This window comes from Microtus oregoni, unplaced genomic scaffold (assembly GCF_018167655.1).
Source record: "Microtus oregoni isolate MIOR12 unplaced genomic scaffold, Mior012 000046F_ref0000063, whole genome shotgun sequence".
Taxonomy (NCBI): Eukaryota; Metazoa; Chordata; class Mammalia; order Rodentia; family Cricetidae; genus Microtus; species Microtus oregoni.
In genome coordinates this window covers 16448888-16474193 of record NW_024543220.1, presented here as the reverse complement: position 1 = coordinate 16474193, position 25306 = coordinate 16448888, and the positions used below count along the sequence as shown (strand labels likewise).

Below are 25306 nucleotides of genomic sequence, written 5' to 3'. Positions count from 1 at the left end.
GGCTCTGTTTATAATGTGTCAGAATAAGGATTTCCCCTGTCCCTCAAGGTCCCACTCTGAGATGAAGGAAGAAAAAGGGGTTTCTCAGGTACCTGGTTCAAGCCCCACATTGTGCTGTCTGTCTAAGCCAGGAGAGCATTTTAGATGCCAAGAGTGATCCCCAGATGATCAGCTACCCTGTGGGACCCAACAGAGCAATGCTGACCCTGGCTGCACATGGTGGTGAGACCTTCCTACCTTCTAGAAACCAAAGCACAGAATGAAAGAACTTCCCGGTACCCAGGAAGGGCTTCTCATCAGGGTTCGTGCCCCATTAATGCACCTGTGAATTTCAGTACAGCAGGGCTTGGGGGGGCACTGAGGAGGAGGCAGGGAGTGGTGAGAGCTGGGAGGTTCTGGAGCGGAACTGACGACATTGGTCGGTTCATCTCTCAGGTGGGAAACAGGGCTGAGGCTACGCAGTCACAGCTGCATCCTAGTGTGGGTGCTGGGCAGTGGCTGCCCCCACCCCCAGCACAGTGGGGACCTGGGCTGGAGGGTTCTTTTAGCTTCCACGGGAACAGCTAGGGCTTATGCTGGTGTCAGTACCCCCATTCAGGGCTGGACCATCTTCTAACTTGGCCTCTAAGGTCCTGCATGACTCTGCCCTCGGCTCACCTCTGTGGTATCGCAGGGATCTGGAGGGGCAGTGAAGATTCATTTGGAGCCCGGAAGGGGCTGATCCAGTGAGGTTACTAGCACTCCATCCTTCAGCTAAGCAGCATGTCACACCAGGGGGACTGGAGGACTCAATAGGCCTAGGTTCCAAGGATCGGAGTCAGGCTCAAACTCTGACCCTCCCCGTCCTCACCCCACTGGAAGAGCTCTCAGATTTCACTCTCAGCCTTCACCTGTGTCCAAAGCACCCCATCCAAAGCACCTACGATCAGACTCAGTGCCCTGCCCACGGTAGTCTGGTTGGAAGGCCAGGCCTTGTTCTATGATGTATTCTGGGAAGGTGCTGGCTGGGCAGTAGGTGTGCTGTACCATTTTGCCCTGGCTCAGTGTGGATTTCTAGACCATGCATGTAAAGATACATCTTCTTCCATACACACTAAAAATTCACATATGTGAAAAACTATTTAAAAAAAAAATTTTGTGAAACACTGGTTTCAATCTCCCCCGCCCTTCAATATTTGAAACAGGGTCTTGCTATGTACGTTCTAGTTGGCCTGGGACTCACTATGCAGCTCGAACTGGCCCTTTTAACCTGCCTTTTTGACCAGTAAGTGCTAGACAGAGATCTGCCCTAAGCTGAGACTTCTGGAACTCAGCCTGGCTTCTGCAGAGGACTGCTCACAGATAGCTGTTTGGGCCACTGCTAGGAAGACGGCCACACAGGCACACGAGGAAGCTTACAGTACGCTATCCCTGGATTTAGGCTCCAGACACCAGACACCAAGTGAATTCTTGCGGTATCTATCCCATTTACCCTTGATATCCAGGTTCTGTTCGTTCCAAAAATGGCTGGCAATGGCAGGCATGATTGTTCCTTCTTCTTGGCAATTAGGAGCCTGTATAGAAGAGTCAGAATCCCACAGGGCGGGGGCTGGGACATCGCGTCCAGCCTCTGGCCCTGCACGAGGGAGCACCAACCCGCTCATCTCTGTGTCTGAAGTGCTTCCCCACAGCCTCTGTGCATGTTTCAGGCACCTTTCCTGCCGGGGTTACAAGACTCTCCTTTGAACTGTGTCGAGTCCAAAGGAAACTCCAATTTCCCACACCCCAAAAGGCAGTCCGAAATTCCAGCAATGAGCTCAACCCATACAGGAGGCTTTCTGGTAGTTAGATAAAAGCCAGCACACCTCAGGAACTTGTAAAACTCGTTCCCATCTACCCAAAGGAGTCATTTCTTTTACCTCCAGCAAAAGGGACTCTCCAATTAACACCTAACCTGTGGTGCCCATCAGCATGCTGGTCTCCAGGCTCCCTCAGTCCCTACTAGCAAGTACTTGTTCTACATCTTATGCCCCCACACAGGTCCTCTGACCCTGCCCTCCCCTCAGCTACTCTGCTCCTGCTCGCCTCACTATGCTGTCTCTATCCTCTATTCCCTCCGTCCCCCCCCCTCCCTTCCCCTTAGCCATACCACGGAGCTGTCATGTGGTCATTTTATACAGATTGGCCTTAAGCCAGTGACCACCAGAAACCGTGGGTCTCTAACACAGGCCCGTGAGGTTCTACAGTTACGAAATTCTCCCAGGCTTGGGCAAATACGATAATCAAACAGCAATTGAGGTTTAGGATGAGTTGATAGGCTGGGAAAAAAACCAAACCAAACTTAGTCTTAGTGGCATCCCAGCAAGCACCCCCCGGGGGAAATGCAGTGCCTGGGAACTTCCTGTGGTCCAGCTCCGCTTCATCAAGACACACCATCCCGCAAGGCTGGGAACCAGCATGGCATGAGCTCCCTCTCCACATCTCTGAAAGCCCACATTACCTTTCAAAACCATTCTTTTAAAAAAATCCATGTTGGGAAAATCCCACTGAGGAGTGAGCTGTTGTAAAACACCCAGATCTTCGTGTCTCACAGCTACCGTGCTACCCTGACGGTAGAATCTTTTAGTCAATTGCCTTAGCAACAATTTTCACGGAGTCTCTTTGAACTCAGAGTAACAAATCTCCAGTAAGATCTCCCTCCGAGGAATCCTACGGTCTTTGCCCCACCCTCCCCAGCAGTTTCCCAGCTACTGTTGAGAAGGAAGAGTCCAGAGAGCTGGAACCCTGCGGTGTTCCCTTCCTCCTGCTGTTGGACTCCCAAATGATCCTCTACCTCAGCCCCCCAGACTCTTGCATCTCAGATTAACCAACAGGAGTCTTTGTTTACTCTCTTAACTTGATGAGGGCATCCAGTAGGCATCTGTCCATCTAGCACTAGGAACCTCCTATCTAAGATGAGGGGCAATGGCTCCAAGGAATCAAAGCGAATACCAATGCTAGCCAAAGTGGGAACAACAAAAGGGCGTCCCCAAGTGAGAACAACTCCGTGCTTTCTGGGGCGACTGTCAGTTGTCACCACCACACCCCCATGCTGCAGAGCACTGTTCTCCAAGAATGAAATCAGGGCCACTGTAGACACCAGGAACCCTCCAGATGGGGCCTATTAAGACTCTCTTACAGAAAGGCAGGAGAGAGAAGGTCCTCTGACTGAGACAGAGATCAGCCTGCCCCTCCTGCCCTGGGGCCAGCTGTATACAGAGGTGGAAGGTTAACGGAGGTGGGGACTCCATCAGTGCAGCTAAGGGGAAGCCGTCAGAGCCACGCTGGGTTAGACTTTCAGTTATGTGGCTGCTTTGGGGTCCCCCACACGCCTATAGTAATACCCACCCATGCTATGTGAGTAAGCCCAGCAACTGATTCACAGGCTGGACTTGGAAGGAATCGTTCCTTTGTCTGCCATCAGTGCCTATCTTAGGGGGAGCGGACATTTGTTTAGGACTTGGGTGGGAATGGGTGGGGTGAGGACAGCAAGGCATGGGTGTGGTTAGGATGGGGATCCCCTGAAGTGATGGGATGTTATAGTAACTGTGAAAAGAGCCTGCTACACAAGAGAGAATATGTGTAGAACAACATCGGTCCAGGAATGATGAGAGCCTGAATCTACTAGGTGAACCATGCCATGGTTGTTGCCTAGGATGTGTTACTACGGGTGGTGTATGTAAGAGGAGCTGGGTTCAGGGAATTCTGATCTCATTGTGCTCTCTCTACAGTTTCCTATAATGCCACCATTGTCCTCAAGAATGGGGATGACACTGGGTGTGGTTTCTGAGGTGGTGTGGAGGATGCTGGCTAAGGAATGGGTCTTCACACAGCCACAGAGGAGAGCAGTTTGATAAGGCATACACCCTTGACTTGGAATCCCATTTCCAGGAGTCGCTCTTGGGAAGTAACAGCAACAGACACCATTTAGGTGCAGCCTGTGGATTAGCTCATCCGATTGTCACAGCAAACGGGGTCACCTCCCGGGTTCACACCCACCCCACTGCTCGGCACAGCAGCCCACCATCAGTTCCACAGCTGGGGAAGCTCCTCTTGTATAGTTTACTGGGAAAACAAGGAACAAAACCCAGGGTCTCATAAACAATGAGATGGTTACAGTGAGCGTGTCCTCCCCAACAGAGAACTGACATAATCAGTGCCTCTGCAGACCACTTAATGCAAACAGCAGGAACACCGCGGATAGGGGCTGTGTGAGAACCATCAGGCACAACCGTGGGAGAGAAAGACACACACGCACACACACATGCATGCATGCACACACGCACGTACCCACACTATACATACATGCACTCACGCTCACACACAGACACACATACACACACACACATGCTACACACACAGAAGCAGGCATGCATGGGCACACACACGCACACTTGCATGAGAACCCAGCAAACCGAGGCCCTGGGGTGTCAACAGCAGCTCTTTGGGTAGGATAATGGATCCTTTTATTTCTTCCTGATGTTACACTGCATTTCCCCAGTCTTCTCCAATGAATACGTGGGGCTTTTATAACCAAGGAAAAATTTTCCTCACTCTCCAAGCTAAGGTTCGTCTCTGATAAAGGACCAGGTGTGAGCAAGCGGCGCCGCACACAGAAAAGTCTCAAGACAGGAGAAAAGGTCTTCTCTATTTTGATTTGGAGAGAAAACTCTTTGGCATAAAGCCAAGAACAAAAGAAAAGTAAACAGTTAACCAGAGGATAGAAGTCAGAATTTAAATAGCATATGGCTGGGGGTTGGGGGCTGTATGAGCAGGAGAAACTCAGAAGGGAAGAGGAGCCTCACAGAGGCTCTGGGGTAGAAGGCAGAGCATCGAGCAGGAATGGCAGCTCCTCCTGGAAGGCAAGCAGAGGCTGAGCAATTTTACAAAGACCACAGGCCTGGAGAGAGCCACAAGCCTCATGACCCCAAGGGTGTGCAGACCAAAGGGAAAGAGAAGATGTCTCTAGTGGATGCTGAATTCAGAGCGGGAACCAGGTGGATCCATACCCCAGTGCTCACTAGTACTCTGAAGGGTATCCACGCATGTTCATGTTCTGAAGACTCGCATGTCCCAGGCAAGACTCCTAGCAAGTCACAAGCCACAGTGCCCGGCAGTCAGGCCTGTCAGGCCAGAGGAGCTAAGCAGCCAAGATCCTCTGGGACAGCTGTATGGGATTTACTGAGAGCGGCCATGATACTCTGAGGCAAAGTGACCCTGAGGCCAACAGGAATCTGCAGTGGCCACGTGGGCCCCCAATTCCAAACACAAGGGCCACAAATGCCCTTCCTTGTTGCCATTAATATTGTACTAAGTGTGTAAAAACACGTGGTATTACAGACATGGTACCTAATGGCCTATCTGCTTTAAATATTAAGGTGGTTAAATCTGTGAGAAGGTCGGTTACGGAGCCTGTGCAAGCCTTGCCTCACACTCCCCAGCCATTAGGGCTGAGAAGAGTGAGGGCCTGGAAGCCAGGGTGGTCCTGCGAGCAGAGACATCTGGGACTGAGTATGTGGCTGACTGTGCCCACCGCAGAAGGCCCAGGACTGGCTACACCCTTGCTCTTTGCACTATCTCTACAACTGCTCTGCCCAGGTGCTGGGGTTGTGCACCGGGCCACGTACATGTATGACCAAGAAGTAGGTACAGGGAAATCGAGACCACGAATTCAGGTCGGCTTGACCAGTGCAGGTTTCTTAGCCCTTCTGAGGCTCTGTTTCGCCACGTGAAAAGTGAGGACAGCCCTACATCGGCTACAGACGAGCTGTGATGATTCACCTTGGCAAGTGTGAGCTTTTCAAATCAACTGCTTGGCCAAGTGGCAATTGTGACTACAGGATAGGTCATCTAAACCCACGGGTCTTATCCCTTCAAAGACCATTTCACGGGCAAGAGACACCATTGACATACGGTCTCCGTATGAGAGTCAGCATTTCTGAGAGTTTCCATCAGTGTGGGACAAAACAGAGGCCAGCTCCAGAATTCTGTCAACAAGGCTGTGCTTGCTCTAAGTGGCCCACTGACCTCTACTGGCAAGTCACTGTGTCCTAGTGTGTCACAAGGACGGCAGAGACTGGAGGATAGAAGGATTCCTTAATAAGAACCATCATGCAGAATCAGCAATATTCCAACAGTGGCAGGTGAGACCAGTGTGAGCTCCCTCCGGGAGGGTTGAGAGCTCCTCTAGTTCAGCAAGCGGTCTCTAGATGGGGAGGGCCTTCCCACAGGCCTGGATCAGCTCTTCTGAGCAGTCAGCCCATAGGCACATCACCGGGAATAGGGCCCAGGTGCCCCCAACCCCCAGTGAGGACTGCTAGGGCACATTATGTGTCCCATGGTTTTATGTAGTGTCAACACCACCATTATTGTCAACAGTTACCAGGGCAGAGCCAATTCTCAGGCTAGAGACAGAACAAGTGGACCTTAGGGGCCTGGTGTCATCATCAGCCCCACAGATATAGGCACAGAATGATGGTCCTGATGCAAACTCAACTGGCATGGGCTGGAGTCCAGGATGCCAGATCGCAGGCTGTGACTAAAGCTGGTTTAGCTGCTCTCTATGGGGAAGAGAGCGTCTCCCAGCTCTGTTGTCCCACCCATGAAGGATGCACACACAGTTCTGGTATCCAGTGCTGCATCCTCGAAGTGAGCATTGATTTAACTCCTTCTTCCAAGGAGAATAAACCAATTCATGGTTCTTTTACTCTGTCCATCATAGACTGATTCATTTATTAAAGCTTTTGCCAGCTATTAAGCTTTTACATAAGCCTCCGTGGGCTTGTCGGGCTCTGCCAGAGCCTTTCATGCTGGCTGCCAGGTGAGTGGAAACCAGCTGGACCACTTTCCTGAACGGCCAGCTCCAGAACAGGGGCACATTTTTTTGAGGGGTTAAAAAGGTAGGGGGAGTTCTACTGTCTTTTCAGTGCCTGAGAAATAAGTGTTTAATATGAAAATATTTAATATGAAAAAGAGACCAGGACCAAAACACATAAAGACAGGTTCACCAAAGAAAATATTACAAGCTATCTACATATTGTCTATCCATCTCTCCACCCACTATCTGCCTTAACACCTACCTCTCCATAATCTACTCATGCATCATCCACCTGCCCACCAACATCATCTATTCCTCTATCACTTACCTATCCTAAAACCTACCTATCTGTCCATCACCCATCTTATCAACCTCTCCATCATCCCCTTATCCATTCATCTGCCCCATCATCCACTCTCTATACTAACACCTGTATCTCCATCCACCACCCATCTTATCCATCTCTCATCCACCTACGTAGCCATCACCCAGCCATCCAGTATATCATCTGTCTAGCCACCCATCCATCACCTAGCCTAACATCTACCTATATATCCACCCACCCATCAGCCACCTTACATCTATCCATCCACCCACCCATCTTCCCACCCACCCATCTACCTACCCCCCATCCACATCTGAATTTCACCCCCAATTTATAAATTTCACATTTGAGCACACTGCTCATTCTGGGCTGTCTCTTGCTTCGGAGTGCTTAGCAATGACGTCATGCTTAGCAATGACGTCAAGTTCAAGATGGTTAGAGCGAACCAGCAGGCAATCATGCTGTTTTGTTTGCTAAAATAAAATCTGTATTAGTCCTCATTTCCCTTTCTAATGTAGGAGATGTTTTTCTGGTCATTGCATTTGAAAAAGAATATAAAATAATAACAGAAATTTCCATTTATTACTGTGATCTAGACCTATTACTGAAATTATCTTTAAGAAGGGGGGGGCGTGGTTCTAGGGGCATGAGCACACACATGCTGAGGTGAATGGAAGGCAAGCTGCAGGCTTAGCCCCACCACTGCTCAGGCCGCTCCCCACTGGCCTGACGTCCAAGCTCACGGATGACACTCTGTCTCACCTGTCTTTCACGGAACTCTTCCAAACACAAAGGCTGCTTCTTAAGACAGACACAATGCAATGAGTGCACAGAAGAAAATTAATGACAATCCCCTGGTCAGGTCCCAGTGTGTAAACAGATGTATCATGGGTGGAGGTGGTGGGGGTGCCCTCTGCTTACCATTTACTCAAACACAGGGTACTTCTGATCCCAAAGCACCCCTCTAGGCTAGACACTCCTATTTTGCAGACTCTAAGGCTCAGAGAATTAAGTAATGTCCCTGAAGCCATACAGCAAGGGCTGGGGAAAGAAACAAAGGGCAATCTACAAGACAGAGTGATGTCCTGCAGGGATGGCACTGGGTGACTCCTGCAATGTTGGCTATGAGCTAAGCAAGCCCACGGTGCACTGTGGGAGCAACGAAGTCCAGAGCTGCCTGCGTCAGGAGCTGATGTTTCGCACACACAGAGTAGCGCCCCATCCTGCCCTGGAAATCCCATCCCTGGAGAGGCTGTGAGATGAGAGATCCAGCAAGGCAATTGTGTGAGCCGGCTTCCCCTTCCCGGATCTCTCAGGTCTAGCATTTAAGGGGAAAGGATTGAGAGGCATAGCTGCCTAGCCTGACCCGGAGAAGCTCTACCACAGTGTAGAGTAAGATTAAACAGGGGGACACCAAAGACCCAGGGTTATGGGAGGAGAAGGGTGACAGTCAATACAAAACCAAAGGTGGCCTGTGAGGGGACGGAAGCTAGAGCGGACAGGTTCGAGGAGCAAGCAGAGCCGGGCTAGAGGTGCCTTCTGAGGCCCTCTCAGGGTGCCAAGGGTAGCCCTCAGGCTTGGGCGCTTGAATCTGCATGGCTACTATGGGAACTCTTGGATTCACTGGAAGCTATAGGCGTCAAGCAGAGGTTAACGTTCACAACCACATGCCCAAGGCCTGAGCCACACTTCCATCTGCATGAGTGTCTTCCTCCTAATCCTAGCAGCCAGCAATGTTCCCGCCATGACCAAGTCTCTGCAGATGTACTTTTGAAATGAAGCAGTCCTGGATTACGTGGGGGTTATCTCTAAATGTGATCCCAAGAGTCCTTATAGAGAAAGGGAGGTGGAGCTTGACACATGAGAAGATGGTGATGTAAGGCAGGAGCTGGCAGGAGCCCGTTTGAAGATGGGAGGCATGGAGCTATTGCAGAGGAACGCGGGTAGCTTCCACGAGCTGGTGAGGGAGGAAAGGCTTTTACAGAGCTTTCAGAGGGAACACAGCCCTGGTGATACCCTGGCTCAGGCCCAGGGAGACTGAGAATTTCCGTTGTGTTAAAGCCAGGGGATCATGACCAGGACCATATGGATTAACTTCAAGTCCCGACGCTAAGGAGGTCAGAATCCGTTCGGCAGGTGACAAAGTTCTGAGGATAAGCAGAGACAGGACAGTTCTAAAGACAAGCGCCAATAAGGCAGACACACAGGGAGCCTCCGGAGTCTCAGGAGCAGGAGGTGGCCACTCCCTCAGAGGACTGTATGAGCCTGGTAGGAATAGGTGAGAGGCAGGAGGTAGAAGAGCCTGGCTTCTATGGGAGTCCTTCCTTGGGCAGCAGGGCAAGGCCACTCTGGTACCCCCGAACCTCCTCCAGCTCCCTTAGGTTGCCTGACTGCCGGCAGACTCCAGGATCTGTGAGTCTGTTTGGGTCCATGCTGGTCTCAGGCTCCACTTATTTGGGTTTGTCTGTCATGCCTGATATACTCATCTTTCTTGTCAAAGCTCTGGGTTACTTTGCTTTTATTTTTTTTTAAAGACACTTCCTGTGTCTGAAGCCAATGTCACTGCTATAAATAATGGATCATAGGAGTTAAGTGGAGAGAAAAAGAGACCAAATGACTCCTTTTAAAAATTGCTATGCAGAGATCCGCCTGCCTCTGCCTCCCGAGTGCTGGGATTAAAGGCGTGCGCCAGACCAGCCTGGTCTACAAGAACTAGTTCCAGGACAGGCTCCAAAACCACAGAGAAACCCTGTCTCGAAAAACAAAACAAAACAAAACAAAAAAAATTGCTATGCAGAGCTCAGGGCAGAGAATGTGGAGGACGTTTCTGGGGCTCCTCTGATAACAATCTGGTGGCCTTCTCCCACCAGGCAGCCCCTATAATCCTGAATTTAGACTGCACCCAAGAATGGAGCAGTGTGAAGATGAGGACAGGTGAGGTGATCTGAGCAACCTGAGGATGGAAAGTGGACGTTCTGACAAGGGTGGAGACTCCCTGTGCAGCTCCCCTCCAACAGACACTCAACGGAGAACTCCGAGACCTCAGGCCACGCTGTGGCCTGTGGCTGAAGGCTTGTCCCTAACTGATGGAGGTATCAGGAGGTGGCAGGACCTTCAGCAGATATGGCCTCATTGGTGGAAGGTCACCGTGACTAGCCCTTGATGGGGACACTGGGACTCCGGCTTCTTCTCTGTCTGCTCTCTAATTCCTGCTGTCTGGGAGGTGAGCAGCTCTGTCCTGCCACATGCTCCCCACCGTGATGCCCTGCCTCTCCAAAGACTCAAAGTGATGGGGCTCAGTGAGCTCAATGGAAAAACCTGGAAACGTTCCTCCTTAGAAGCTGGTCTCAGGCATTTTGTCACCATGATAGAGGCTGGGGATGACGGGAAGCAATGGATTCTGTCATTACCAGCTCCAGTGGGAATGATATAGGAGAGAGATTCCATCCAAGACACAGTGGGAAAGGCTATTAATACAATGAGCCCCCGGAGCAGAGGCAGACAGTCTTTATGATCCCCTTGGGGTTGAGAGAAGGCCAAGCTGCATGGAAGATGGCCAGAGAAGGCTGCTGTGTGGCTGGTATGGGACACTTGCTGGGAGCTGAGGACCCCAAACCAGGAACTCCCATGATCAGAGGTACCACGGCATATCTGAGGGGTGGGCAGAGCTTTCCTCCCAGTGAGGGGCTGGTGATGGCTATGATGGAGTGGGTTGCTCTCATGCAACCCCATGGCCAGACAGTTCGTGTTACTCTGTATTGCTTTCAGTGTAATTTAAACCCTCCTTAAAGTGTTCTACCTACCTGTCCAGCTAAGGACTGTGTCCACACCGGTCCTTCCTTTCCCATTCCACTCACTCACCAGGTGCTATGCCATCTCTCCCTTTGGATACCAGAGGATGCTCCCCCTTCACTATAGATTTGGTATCTGAATAGATAGTATTCATCTAGGGGGTGGGGGCTCCCCAGAACTTTCTTGACCTGTCTTGGCTGCAAAACATTCCAGCTATTTGCATTTTTGTTACTGGGCCCTTCCCAAGTCAAGAGGATCAAGAGACCTCTTGTAGACCAAGTCTACATAGCGAGAGGTCCTGCGTAGGAACAGACATGGGCTACAGGATGGCAGGGAAGCCATCACAGACGGGCTTAGAGACACCATGAACCTCTCAGACCATCATGACTTTGGTGACCTGTGCCCTTTCCTTCCTCTTTGTCACTTACGATACCAGCCTCTGGAAGATGGAAAGAAATGCTTGTTTCTACTTCTCTAAAGAGACTCTGGGGGCTGAATTGTGTCCCCCTCAAATCCTTGTGCTCCCAGCACTTTAGACTGATGACCCAGAGACAGGTGATGGAACTAAAACTGTCTTGGTTGAGAATGTTGGAGATCCAACGCAACTGTTAAGTACCCTTATCTGAGGCAAGCAGGACACAGATGCACACAGAGCGCAGGGCGCCCATGTAAGGACACAGGACATACTGCCTACAAGCCAAGGAAAGAGTCCTCAGAAGGAACCAGCCCCGAGACACTATGACCTTGGGCCTTCAACCTCCAGGACTCAGTTTCTATGCTGAAGCCCCCTGTTGGAGACACGTTGTCATGGCAACACACTCTAAGTATAGGGATAATGGGCTCTGGAGGCTAAAGACAATCTAGGCCAATCCGTGTGCTTCCTGGAAGCTGATTTACAGTCCTGCTGGGCCAGTACTGCATGTTCCCCTCTACAGTCTGTGAGATGGGTGGATTCTCGGGAAACCAGCCTGTGGTCCCTCACTGCCCCCATATGAGGAGAGGTCAGCTCTGTGGGCCTTGTGTGCCACTGGGGTCCAGGTGGGAAAATGGCACTCTGATGACAGGAGTGGTTAGCACACTTGTGGGAACCAAAGCAGCACTGTCTACCCTCCTCTCTCTCTCTCTCTCTCTCTCTCTCTCTCTCTCTCCCCCCCCCCCCCCCACTTTGGGAAGACATGGCCTAGACATCAGAGCCTGAGGACCCCGTGGAAGCTATCTGCATGTCACTGGGACCATGTGCACCACCCAGGGCTGGGGACTCTTTTTCATAAGGTCCACACTGCCATCCCTCATTAGAAAGAAGGGGAGCCCATTGCGGTGTACGATGGCTTGTGGGGAGCCCATGGTGGCATGCGACGGCTCGTGGCTGTTGGAGAATTCTCACCACTTGCCAAGAGAATGGCTTTCTCAAAGGTGAGCTGAAACAATCCAGCAGACATCCCTGGGTCTGCTTGGTGCCCAGTCGGGCAGCTGTGGGTTTGGAAACGAGTGAGAACCACATCCAAGGGTGGGGTGACGTAGCCAGTGTGGCACCTGGTGCCTGGTTATTGCAGCACGGGGTGTGCCTATTTCCACCCACAGGGCTGCCTAGGGAAGGGCCCTGGAGTAGGGTCATGGCTGGAGGAAGCACCCAGGACAGGGGGCCCTGGGGTGGAGTAGAAGTGGGGTGTGGGCCGAGTGCATGGACCTAGGAAGAGCCTGGCAAGGAAAGCCAGCTGCTGGGTCTGGCTTCACTTGGACAATTGGTCCATGCCCATTCTGGGTTTGCTGTTGTGACTCAATGCTTGCCCAGGGAGGGTTTCTACTCAGTGGCGCACTGTCCCCTGCAGGTATGTCCCTGTGCCATGCTTATGTCATTATGGCTGACATGTCCACCCACATCACATGGCTTTGCTGAGCCCAAAGGTGTCCCTGAGGAGGCACTAACACAGCCCATGCAGAGTGCTTGCATCACCCACTTGGAGCCATGGGCCCGCTATGCTTGCTTCCAGAAGCAAAGCCTGACACTCAGAGAGGAAGTGTGTATATGTATAGTGTATGTACATGTACATGTGTGTGTGAGGGATTTGTATGTGGATGTATGTAATGTGAGCCTCCATATATGTGTGTAAATGTGTATATGTATGTGTGTATGTAATGTGTGATTTGTGTGAGGTATTATTTTGTATGAGGCACTAAGATGAGGTCTGTATTCATGTCATATGTAGCATATAGCATATATAATGTATATGACATGTGTATTGTGTAGTGTATGAATGTGTATGAGACCTATCTGTGTGCACAATATGTGGTGGGAAGGTATATATGGTATGTGTTCATAGTATTGATGTATATATGTGAAAAGGTGCTTTATGTGATGTGTGTGGCAAACATGCTATGTGGTGGTGCATGTATGAGGTATGAATGTGTAATATGTTCGTGTGATGTGTGGTGCATGTGGGGTGCCATGTGTGAGTGCACTTACACAAAGAGGGGCTGGCCTCTGCTCCCCATTCTCTGACTGCCATCCATACTGAGCCTCTGCCCACCATGTCCACCTACTCCCACGTGCCTGTGCTGCACCCCCATACGCTGCTGTAGTGGTCTGAATGAGAAACATCCCCCGTAGGCTCATGTATGTGAACACTTGGTCCTTGGTGGGTGGTGCTGTTTGGGGGAGTTATGGAACCTTTAGGAGGTGGAGCCTTGCTGGGGGAAGTGTATCACTGGCATGGGCTTGGAGGTTTTGTGGCTGGGCCCCATTTCCTGTACTCTTTCTGCTTCCTGTGTGTGTATGAATTGTGCTCTCTCTGTTCCAAGCCAGCCTCATGGCTTCCCCAGTATGATGGCCTGTGTCCCCTCTGAAACCGTGAGCTAAGACAAGCAGCCTTCTCTAAGCTGCTTTCGGTCTCAGTGTTCTGTTACAGCATCTGAGAAGCAACCGATCCATCTGGGCTGCCTCTGGGGGCTCCTCCCTGCACCTGAGTCCCTAGACCACTTCATCTCTGCCCTCGCCATGATGGCACAGACATCACCTCCCACACTGGCTTCGTGGGGCTCAGCCTAGACACAGGGGCCCAGGGGAGAGCTTGTCCCATAGACTCTGTGATGGTTTGAATAAGATGTCATGAATAGTCTTGGGTGTTTGAACACTGGGTTACCAGTTAGTGGAGCTGTGTGGGGAGACTCAGGGGGTATGGCCTTGCTGGAGGAAGTGTGTCAATAGTGTCTTTTAGAGTTTATGGTCCCGCACTATACTAGCTTGTCTCTCTCTCTCTCCTTCCTGCTCGCAGTTCAAGGTGTGAGCTCTCAGCATCTAGTTCCTGCTACCATGTCATGCATCTCCTCCATAATGGACTCTAGCTCTCTGGAACTCCAAGTCAAATAAACCCTTCTTTGTATGAGCTGCCTTGGTTGTCTATTACAGCACGAGAAAGTCGTCAATACAGATGTCCAGCGGCAGTGTGATCTGATCACTGGCTGTCGCCACAGTCACCGGTTCTAAGCTGCCGCTTTCCTGTCAGTTAGCAACGGTGACACCCTCGGCTCTCACAGCCAGTCTCGGATATGTCCGAGCACACACCATCACTGACTTGAGCCTTTAATCACAGTTTAAGCTTAACTCAGCCCTGCAGGATCTGCACGACACTGCTCCAGGCATCAGGCTGGGCTGGGGCCTGAAAGCCAGTCTTGCCGGCCATGGAGTCATTAGGACTGAGAGTTCCAGGTAGAGCAATGCTCAAGTTGCCTAGGCAGTAATGCCAAAGGCCACCTCTAGGACTGGGTGTGAGGCTAGAGAAGTCTGAAAAGACTCATGGGAGGGAGCTTGGTCACATCAATAACCTCTTTACCAAAAAAAAAAAAAAAAAAAAAAAAGTAAATAAACAAATAAATATATGCAACTGGCTACCTGACCACAACAGGCCCAGGTGGTTAAGTTTGGACACTTCTTCTGGTGACTTCTAGATTGTTAGTTCTTGGAGAAGCCAGGAGCCTGCCCACAAGCCAGAGTCCTGGGCTAAAGAGCTGTCCCAACCTCCACTACTACACAGGGGGACTCTTGCTTTCCCAAGCCTTCCACTTAGCCCTTTTCACTTCCAGGCTGGCTTTGCCTTTAGAGCCGCCACTCATCCCTGGGAGATGCTTTCAGCCTGCCTCACAAAGAAATGAGCCTGAAGCTCACAGTCAGCGACATGAGGTCTGTGTGTCTTGTTCCACCCACGCCTATTTTACTGAGCGGTCCTCCCTTAAGAGACCCGTATGGTGACACGGCCATCAACTGAGCAGAGGAGGGTGGACTGGTGGCTAAGCCAGGACAGGTGTTACTGAACCAAACGTGCCTGGCAGCGGCAGCATTGATCCTTCATTCCCCGAGTGAGCCTGGACACGTGGCCTGTTATGGGAGCGAAAGGGGGCCACGCAACAACCCAGAGAGGATGGGGGTTGCGCTCAGCCAGGCACAGAGACCAGATAGCTTTAAATGTATGGTGTAGATTAACAAACAATAAACAAAACCAGGGTCACTTAGTCACACATTCCGAGAGCCAGCCATGGGGACACTCAAAACAAACAAGCACATTTAATCTCCCCAAAGCACAGGCAGACGGTCCTTTCTTGCCCATTTCCTCGCTGATGGAGATCCTAAGATCCAGAGAGGGCAAACAGTGTCCAACTAAGCCACACAGCAAAAAAGGTAAAGGAATATCTCCATCTGGGCCTCAACTATGACGTCAGGGTGCCAGGGGATGGTCTGTGTGTCGTCAGAGCCTCATCTGTCCTCCCATCAGACACACTGCAGGACCTTCTCCATATGTAGGTCCCATACTGGCCCCGTGTACACTAGGAAACAAACGTGGCGCTGACACTGCAGCGATGGGGATAATGGCACACTGTGGTCTAGCCATGCAGCTAGTCCTGAAGAGGAAGGCAGTCTTGACTCCCACCATAACATGGCAGGACACTGTGCCAAGTGAAAGAAGCCAGGAAAAGGACAGGTACCGCAAGATTCACTTGGATGAGATCCCAACTATGACTGAATTCATGGAGACTGGATGGAGAGAGAGAGGGAGAGGGAGAGAGGGAGGGAGGGAGAGGGAGAGAGAGAGAGAGAGAGAGAGAGAGAGAGAGAGAAAGAGCGCACGCCAGGGCCCAGGGAGGGTGGAGAATCCAGGTTTAAGAGAGACCAAGCTTCCTTTCTGCTAGAGAAAGTACTAGTGGTGAACGGAAGTGCTGGCTACCTGGCACTATGAGCTAACTTAGAGCTGCTGAGCCGTGCATTTAACAATGTTACATATAGTTTATCGCAATTTTAAAAATCACACAGTCGTTCTAAGTGAGCAAAAAATAAAGCTACAGGGAGTTTCTGTCTGGGATAAATGTTCCCATGGTGAGACTGGAGAAGAGGTGGAGAGAGAGAGGTGTGCAGGGTGAGGTGGAGGGGCGACACGCTACTGCATACTCCCCGTGCCGCCAACGTGAGTACCAGCTGCCTGGGCATGCAGCACGCAGGGCATGCAGATGCACACTGACAAGACATGATGCTGTGGGTCATCAGGAATCATAGTCCCATCTCAGGTCCAAGTATCAGTCAAGTCACAGGCTGTGCTTTCCGTGAATGGAATTACCAGGCTGGAGCTGGACTCCTGTGAGGCTGGAGCCCTGTGCTCTGCTCAGAGCAGGTCTTGAAATGAGGCAATACACAGCAGTCTGTCTGGACAAGGGCCCTGCAAGGTGCTTCCCTGGTTACTCAGTCAGTTCTTCTTATCAAAGACATGCTGTGCCCCACCCCCTGTGTGGATCAGGGGTGTGGCTTGCTGGGTTATTGGCAGCCTGGTGACTAGGCAGGAGGGGGCTTTTTTGTGGCGTGAGAGGCCGTGGGGCATGCCTGGCACTCAGGCAGTAAGCTGTATGAGCAGAGTCCAGCCGGGATGCCCCGAGGTGCTCCCATTGCTGGCACAGAGACCATACTGCATCATCTCTCATTTGCATGTCGGTCCCACTGAGCCGCCAGAACTCCATGCCCTTCCCACGCTCTTGACTAGAGCTGTGCTTCCTACATTTTCAAGGCCAGATGGGCCTCACTCACAATGTGCTCTGGGGAGGTCTCTGGCCCCTTGGCTCTGGGCATAAGTTGGTCCCAACAGGTATGGCTTCTGTAAGTCAGAGATGGAAGAAGGGGGTTTTTGGTCCTGTTGGTCCATTCCCGGCGGCTTTGGATCAGACTCATTGGATCTGGGAGAATTATAAGGTGGTACCTGCCACAGCTTCTTCTGGGTCCTCAAGATTGTTGGGACTGGGGGCTGTGAAAGGTATTGAGACATAAGGCCACCCACAGGCCTGAGGAGCAGCTGGGCATCAACAAGTTTCCCAGGTGCCCACCTGCCCCCTGAAGTCACCAGTCTCTGCATGGTCCCTCTGTGGAAATGTTGCCACCTTCCCACTGAAGTGACTTTCACATCTGTCCTGTCAGTTTTTACCATCCACCTGGTATGACCCAGAGTCACCTGGGAAGAGGGAGTCTCAAGGGACAGCCCAGATCATGTCGGCCTGTAGTCACAGCTACGGGGAATGACCTTGATTGTTGATTGACACCCTGGTCTGCGTAAGAAAGTGGGCAGAGCTGTGTGTGATGGTGGATGCTTTTAATCCCAGCAGAGCACGAGCCAGGGGAGGTAGACCAGTAAGCTGCACTTATGGCTGGTTTTCTGCTTCGGTTCCTGCCATGACTTCCCTCAGGGATGGACTCTGACCTAAAGTATAAACTGCATGAATCCTTTCCTCCCCAAGTTGCTTTTGGTTGTGGTGTTCATTACAGCAACAGAAAATAAAGTAGGCCACCATCTTCTAGTCATCAAGGACAGAATCAAACGCCACCGAGGAGGACCAGGGACACTGCCCTATATCTACCACAAGCAGATCCGTCTCCTTGCACCTCTGGGCAACACCAGTGTTTCCAAAGGACTGCAGGCCATCAGCAGTCACTTCGTGACGGCGTCAAGCTGGGTTTAAGCCTATAGCATCCCTTCCAGGTCAAAGGTCACTGGGAATGCCTGGCTTCCAGGAACCTCAGATCAAAGCTGGGCACAGAAGGAGGGGCCAGGGCCTGCTCTCTGATTTCATAGTGACCTCCTAAGGTCGTCCTGGGATACTCCTACTGTAGGGTCCCATCAGGCCCTTAACAGTGGTTGCTTATTGCAAAAGAAACTGAAAGTTGAGGTGATTTTATTTACCTTCACAACCAGCTCTGATCCTGGCAGAGACCCAGGGGCCATCTCAGGCCAGTGGTCAGAATGGACATAGAACTGGCTATTCAAATGGCCCCTACTCCCCATTCCTTCCTCCCTATTTCCACATTGAGCCTCTGGAGGATGAGGACACCCCTCTTCTTCTAGCTCACTGCACTCAGGGTACCATGCCCATATTTGTTTAAAGAGTCTAAGTTATAAACATATCAGAGGATGGCAAATGGAGTGTTCTAGAACTGCTGAAGGCAGCCAAGGGGAACCGCTGAACCTGGTTTGATGAGGGAGAAGGCAGTGGAGCCAGGACCCACAGGACTGAGCCAGTTCGTCCCGGCCATAAGAAGCATGGGGATATGAGTGGGAGGAGACCATACAGTGGCAGAATAGCCGCGGTGTGCCTGGATGGGCAGGACCATCTGTTCCAAAGTGAAAGGGCAAGACTATTCTACGGGAGGATAAGGCAGGACACTATAGGTGGTACCACACCCATCACAGGACAAGGCAGGTGCATTCTTTAAACAATAGAAGGTGGAACCACAGAAGAGGTGGAGGCTCAGGCTAGGAAAGAAGGCTTAGTTCTTGAGGGCCACGGGCAGCTGTAAAAGGCACAGGTAGGGTAGAGGATGCCGGAGGAGGAGAGACCATGGAGCCACAGTCCCAGTGACCAACCATGCAGGGCATGCAAGGCTGAGGACGCTCAGTGCAAAGGAGCTGCACCAAAGAGGACATCTTCGGTGTGGAGACAGTAGATCGGAGCTTGGCAGGTGCACAGAGACACAACAGGACCAGGGGGTTGGAACCCAGGAGTGTGCTGAGAAGCCCCAAGCAGAACTGGGTACCGTGAACTCTGGGTTCCAGCAGGACCAAGGCCAGGCAGCCACATTCACGGAGACAAACCATTTAGATGGGGACACTGACCAGGGTCCTCGTGCTGCTGCGCCCAGTGGCTTTTTTCATTTTGAGCAGAAACGGCTCAGCAAAGCTCAAGTGGCTGTTTCCATAGTAAGACCCAGGTTCCAGCTGCGGAGATGGGCCGGGACAAAGCCACAGGCAGCTTAGAGTGGCTGAGGAGGGGCGCTTACCACACCAGGGCCAGGCTCTAACAAAGGCTCCCAGGCTCCCCCCTTGCCCAGCTACTGGCTTTTCAACCAACCCAAGGCTGGTTGGGCTGAGGCCCTGAAGGGCTCTGCTTTCCTTACAGGTCTGCAAACCCAGGCAGGGGCCCTCTGGCTCTCTGATACGAACTGCCTTAGGCTCGACATCCCTAAGTGGGTAAGTTCAGAGCTTTCCTCCCCTCTAGATTAGATAAGGGACCAAGCACTGAGGTCTGGAGGCACGACCACCTCCTCCCAGTGCGGAAGCTAAGAAAGGACACAGGAGAGTCCTCAGAGCAAGGATGGAGGGGGTCTAGTTTCTAGAGAGCAGATCCGGCTCCCAACTCCCTGCTTCTTTAAAGGACTCCCGGACCCATCTGTACATCCCGGCAAGCTGAGGAACCAAGGGACAGGAATGTAGAGATGTGGCTGGACGGGCAACACTGCCCCGTGGCCACTGTGAAAATTCTAACTCAGTGTGTTCTAAAGGCTTCTAGGTCTGCAGGATGGGAACCTTCCCTCCCACCACAGAGGAAGGAAGCCAGTTCATGAGGCTCCACCAACAGCACAGACCCCACCATGTCCCTCTGTCACATCTCGGCCAGCTGGAAATAACTTAGGGTTCCTATCATTTGTGAGCTTCCCACCCCCAGCCCAACACAGTACCCTGAGTGTCTCAGTCATGCTGGACCCTAGCCTCCAGCAGCCAACTTTAGGGCTTGTGTTGCTCACTGGGTACCTGATCTGCCTCATCTGTCTACACCTACAACAACAAGCCCACTCTTACCTCACTTAAGAGCTGAGAAAACAGACACAGGTTGAAGCAACTAACCAAAGCAGAGATGAGAAGTGGAGGACCTTGGGGACACAATGGCTCCAGCCCAACGGTCCTACAGATTTTACATAGTTTGGGAGAACAAGCCCCCCTGGGCCCTCTTATCTTCTACATGAAATGGCCCAGAGAGAGAAGCCAGAATCCCCCAAATTCTCACTGCCATTCCCGTTAAAGAAAGCCGGGTACTGTATGCACCCAGAATTGTCTCCATACACAAAAAGCAGCACTGAGCAGTGGCCAAACTACTTCACTAGTTCCTTTGAGTCCCACCCTGGTACAATCAAGAGGGCCCAAGGTCTTCTCCCTGAACTTTGTTGGGCAGGTAATACCAGCAAAAGTCAGTGTTAGCAATGTGGTCCCCTCCCATGTCTGCCTGAAGCTGAGGTGGCCAGGAGTTGGTAGCAAGATGGACAAAGGGCTGAGAAAACACAGGAGTCATGGGCAAGCCCCTCACCAAGACTGATGCCTTGGCAGAAAGCGACATATGCCTTATCTCATCCCCAGGGCCCAACCCTTTCCCTGGGGGTTTATTCCTTGGCCTCCCATGAAGAAGAGATGGAGTGGGTAAATGAAAGCCAGAAATGATTGCATGCTGGGAACTTTCAGATATGCCCAGTGCCTAGTAAGAGGAAATGCTCTGGGCTGGTGTACAAGGTCTCAGCAGTGTGGATGGGTGCAGGGTTGCAGGGCACGGAGGCTGAGATGTGAACATGCACACCAGGAAAGCCAGAGACCTAGTTCTTACCAGGCTAAAGGTTCACCTCAACACCTAGTGCTGATGACAGGGTGCCCAGGATCAGTGAGAGGCTGACCACAGTGGCAGGGTGGAGGCCCGCTTGCTCCACCAGCCTCTACTCCATGGTGTGAAGACAAGAATGTTTATGAGCAGACAAAGACCGAGAATAATGCCTCTTGTGTTCTGCCATGGTCCAGGCACTGTTTATACCTCTCATTTACTTCTCATTACGGTCTATAAAGCAGATATAATGATCCCTTCACAGACGAGGATGCCAGCCAGAGGAGCCCAAAGTGGCAGAGCCAGCACTCAACAAGTCTCGCCTCCACCCAAAGCCATGACCTTCTAGCCTAGTGCAGGAGCCTGCCCCGACCCACCCCAGGGTTGGCCTGTAAGTGGCCTTTCTAGAGGTCACTCAACTTCAGGTATATCCACTGGGAAAGCCCACCTTACCCACAGTCTCAGACCAGCCTACCAGACCCAAAACTTACTCGGCTCCTCCTAAACCTTTCTTCTACTTTCCACTGGTTGCCAAGCAGCTATTTGAGGACCTCTGGGGAGATTTTAGGAAGGACCTGCCACTTTTGGCCAGGTGACACCTCATCTTCCCTCTTTAAAGGGATAAAAGACGGCCAGAAATGTAGCATAATAACAGTGTCTGCCTTGCATGCATGAAGCCCACGGTTTCATCCCTTGCACCAAAATTTAAAAAAAACAAAACAAAAGCAGATCTTTAATAAATTCTCATTTGGTGGGCTAGGGGAAAATGCATGGGTACAGATATGTGCTTTGTATACACATTGTATACACATGCATGCACACATCTGGCGTGTGTGTTGATGCCTTCACATGCATACGTGCACGTGTTTGTGTGCTCAAACGGGCTGAGGCAGGAAGACACGCAGTGAAGTCCTTCCTTCCTCTGGGAGGAAGAGGAGGCTGTTACATCTCAGTAGCTGTGCTCCAGGAGTCGGGAGCTGGGATCTGGTCCTGCATCTCAACCTGCACCTGCCCACGATGCTCAAGTAAGAGGCTGACCACTGTCGCTGGAAGGTACTTCCCAGCCCCTCCCAAGTCACCAAGCCTGAGGAGGGACGGTACTTCCCATTTTTCCAGGATCAGTCTGAGAGTGGAGGGTGGGTTTCTGTTACTGATGAAGCCAACCAGACAAGAGGACACACCTGAGAACGGAGGCCCATGCCCATCAGGTACCCCTCCTTGGCTTCCTTTGCTGGGTTTACAGCAAGCTGCCCGGCTTCTCTGAGATGTCCAGCGGAGGTCCGGGAACAATTTCTCCACAATGGGCTTTTCCATAAACACTCACTTTAGAGGGAGCTAATGAGACCCTCCCCCACTCCCACCCCCGCCAGCTTACCCATTGTCCCTTTGTCAATATCAACGAAGTCAAGGACACTAAGTGTCTAGAGAAGGGTCTTTAGAAGGGGAGGGACCGCGAACAAAAGGGGTCCGTGGCGAACCCCTCTCCTACGTGGCTCAAGTTGGTTGGAAAGGCAGTGTACAGCAGAGCCGAAAGCGGGTCCCTCAGTCCCCACGAGGTCACAGGACGCAGCGGCAGGTTCTGCCCCCCTCCCACGACTGTCGCCGTCCACCTGGGAACTGCTCCGCGGGTCGGCACCCCCGGCTGCCGCGCCTCCCGGGGCTCTGCCCGCACGGCGGGCCGCCAGGATCAGCTCCGTCCGTGGGCTCGGCGCCTGCAGTGGGGACACCTGCGCTTACTGGGGCTCACAGAGGCCGCAGAGGAGGGGCGGGGTACCTTCTGGATGCGTCCATCGATGTCCAGGTAGATGGCCTTGGGCCGGTAGCTTGAGGAGCCGGCCCCCATCGCGCCCGCAGCAGCACTTGGACTTTTTCACCTTACTTTCTCTCCGCGGCCACCGCGCCGGGAGGGCGGGGGCGGGGGGAGGGGCGGGGGAGGGACGGGGGCGGCCAGCCAACCAGAGCCGGCGGCTCGCGGCCTCCGCACGCCCCTCCTCCCACGGCGCTGGCCCGCCCCGCCCTTCCATTCCCTCTCCTCCCTTCCCTTCCCTTCTTCAACCCCTCCCCTTCTCCATCCTCCTCCTTTCTCACCAGGGCTCCTCCCTCCTGCCTCTCTCCCACCCCTAGTCTCCTTTCGCTTCTCCTACTCCCTTTCTCCTCCTCCCCCTCTCTTTCCTGCCTCCTCCCTCCCAGCCTTCCCCCCATTATTCCTGTTCCCCCCTCCTCTTTTTCCCTCCCACCTTCTTCTGTTCCCTCTGCCCACCTTCCTCTATCCTTTTCTCACTCTTTTCTTTCTTTCCCAACCCTACCTCCCCTCTTTCCTTCCCCCTCGCCCCTTCCCTCCTCCTCATCTCTGCCTCACCTAGCTTCCCCTCCTCCTTACTCACCCGTCTCTTCTCACTCCCCCACCTCTCTTCCCTCCTTCTCTTTCATCTCTAGCCCTCCCCTTTCCTCCTCTTCTCTCTTCACTCATTCCTGTCACTTCCTTTCCCACTCCCTCATCTCCCTGCTCCAGTCCTCTTCCACCTTCTGTTCCTGTTCGCCCCACTCTGTCTCCTCTCCTCTCACCTTTGCTCTCCGCCCCTCCCCTCCCCTTCCCCATCTTCTCTTGCTCCTCCCCTTCCCCCTTCCCTTCATCTCCTTCCCTCATCCCTTTGATTCCTGTCTCCGTGACAGCCTGTTTCTAAGTGTCCTCGTCCGTGTCCACTGTGCCCTTTAGCTTGATCAGAGATCACCCCACATACTCGGCCACTCATTCACCAACAGTCCTTGGGCTGAGAGCTGTGACTGCTACCCACAGTGCTGGGAAACCAGCCTCCCTGCCCTGCAGCAAAGGCCACCCTCACTTAATTTGAATCGGAAGTGGAGAAAGTTCCTTCCCCCTGTTGGCTGTGCATTCCTGGAAGGGCAGGGAAGGCTGCTTCCCTGGCACCTGGAGCTGAAGCGGGAGCCTAATTTCTGCTCTTTAAGCTGAGGGAAGATTGCCCAGTCCACTATCTGTTGGGTGCAGCACTTCCCTTACCCACCCACCCACCACACACACACACACACACACACACACACACACACACACACACAGAGTTTTGCTATTTTCCATAGGGGTTGAGGGCCCATGGTAAGCCCGGGGAAGGGGGGATTTCAGATCTCCTTCCCCTCTGGATACAATTCTCAGGGGCTTTCCCTGTGGGAACAGCTGGAGGAGTTTGTTGCTCTTGGAAGCCGCTGACAAACCGCTGGAGAAGGCCCTTATTGTTTGTCTTAAGTGAATTTCCAGCCCCACCGTCCATCTGCTGGTGTCTGGGTTGTGCTTGCTGAGAATGCCTGGGGCTCCCCGTCCTGTGGGCCTAAGAGGAGCCAGTCAAATCAACCAGCCAGATCAACGACCTCTTCTTTCCCTTACTTAGCATCTTCTGGTTTCTACCTGGTGGACAGCCACTGGAGTCCAGACCAGGAATGAAGTCAAGGGCTTCCAAAGGCAGACACACTCGCCCTCACTCTCCCTCAGCTATTACCACCGAGAGAGCCCCAGAAGCCGTGACTCCCTAGCCCAGAGGGTGGAGGAGGTCCAGAAAGCTAGCTACTCCAGTAACTGTCATGAGATAAAGGAAAAGTAGTCACCTTCCACCTACAGACGGTCCAGCCCCCACATCACCTCGATGGTTCCAATCCGCCCAGACTGTCTGACAGCCTCTGCCCACTCCCCTGGTGCAATTCAGAGCCCCTAGACAGAGCCTGACACCTTGAGAATTACCGGTGACAAGTATGAAGGTGACGGCACGCAGGGCTTTAAGGTGGGGGCTGACACTACTGGGTGGTTACAGCTAGTCACCCGATTTGCTGATTTGCAGTTAAGACCAGAAAAATCAGCTGGTGTTTGTTGTCAAATGAGCCAACACTATTTGAACTGATGGGCGGCCTGCTGTTAGGACCACTGTGTGCAATCGTGCAGTCTGGCATGGACAACTAACTCCCCATACGGCAGATAGCTTTCTCGTCCCCCAAACCCTGCCGTCAGCTGGTGTAGTCTCCTGGAATGGGTTCCTTCAAGACCAGGTGTTTGTCCCCAGTGCAGCTAACCTGCATCCTGGGGCGGGTGGCTCTGTGTGTCCGCTCCTGTGAGTGTTGGGCACCAGGCACACGGGCCTTTCCAAGGCCTGGCTGGCTCTGTAGTCAGAATAACAATCACATCTAATCTTATTTTGCATTGTGCGGCTTTCCTCTCAGGAGACACACCAGACCTCTGAACAGACAATCACTGAGGCAGCAACTGTTACCCTAAGGGGAACAATGTCCCCCTCCCCTGTTCCCTTTGGAGCTATGGTCTGTCCTTTGCCAACAAGTTCTGTGGTATTGAGAACTGTTTCAGGCACTGGGGGTACGAGGTATGGGAGTGAGCAAAATTACTCAAATCCCTCAATGGGAAGGGCCGGCATTTCAGAGAGTGAGACTAGAGGCAGAGGAATAAATATGAA

The 25306-nt window shown here is 52.3% G+C and overlaps 1 protein-coding gene across 3 annotated transcripts in view; it reads right to left on the bottom strand.

Moving 5' to 3' along the window:
* Positions 1 to 22748, bottom strand: part of Pde9a (phosphodiesterase 9A) — an 88180-nt gene extending 65432 nt beyond the window's left edge. For all 3 annotated transcript variants that reach the window (XM_041634610.1, XM_041634608.1, XM_041634611.1), the window contains exon 1: positions 22612 to 22748. In XM_041634610.1, the coding sequence (XP_041490544.1) occupies positions 22612 to 22680 (69 nt within the window). In that variant the 5' untranslated portion in view covers positions 22681 to 22748. The remainder of the gene's footprint in view (positions 1 to 22611) is intronic.
* Positions 22749 to 25306: the final 2558 nt, after the last annotated feature.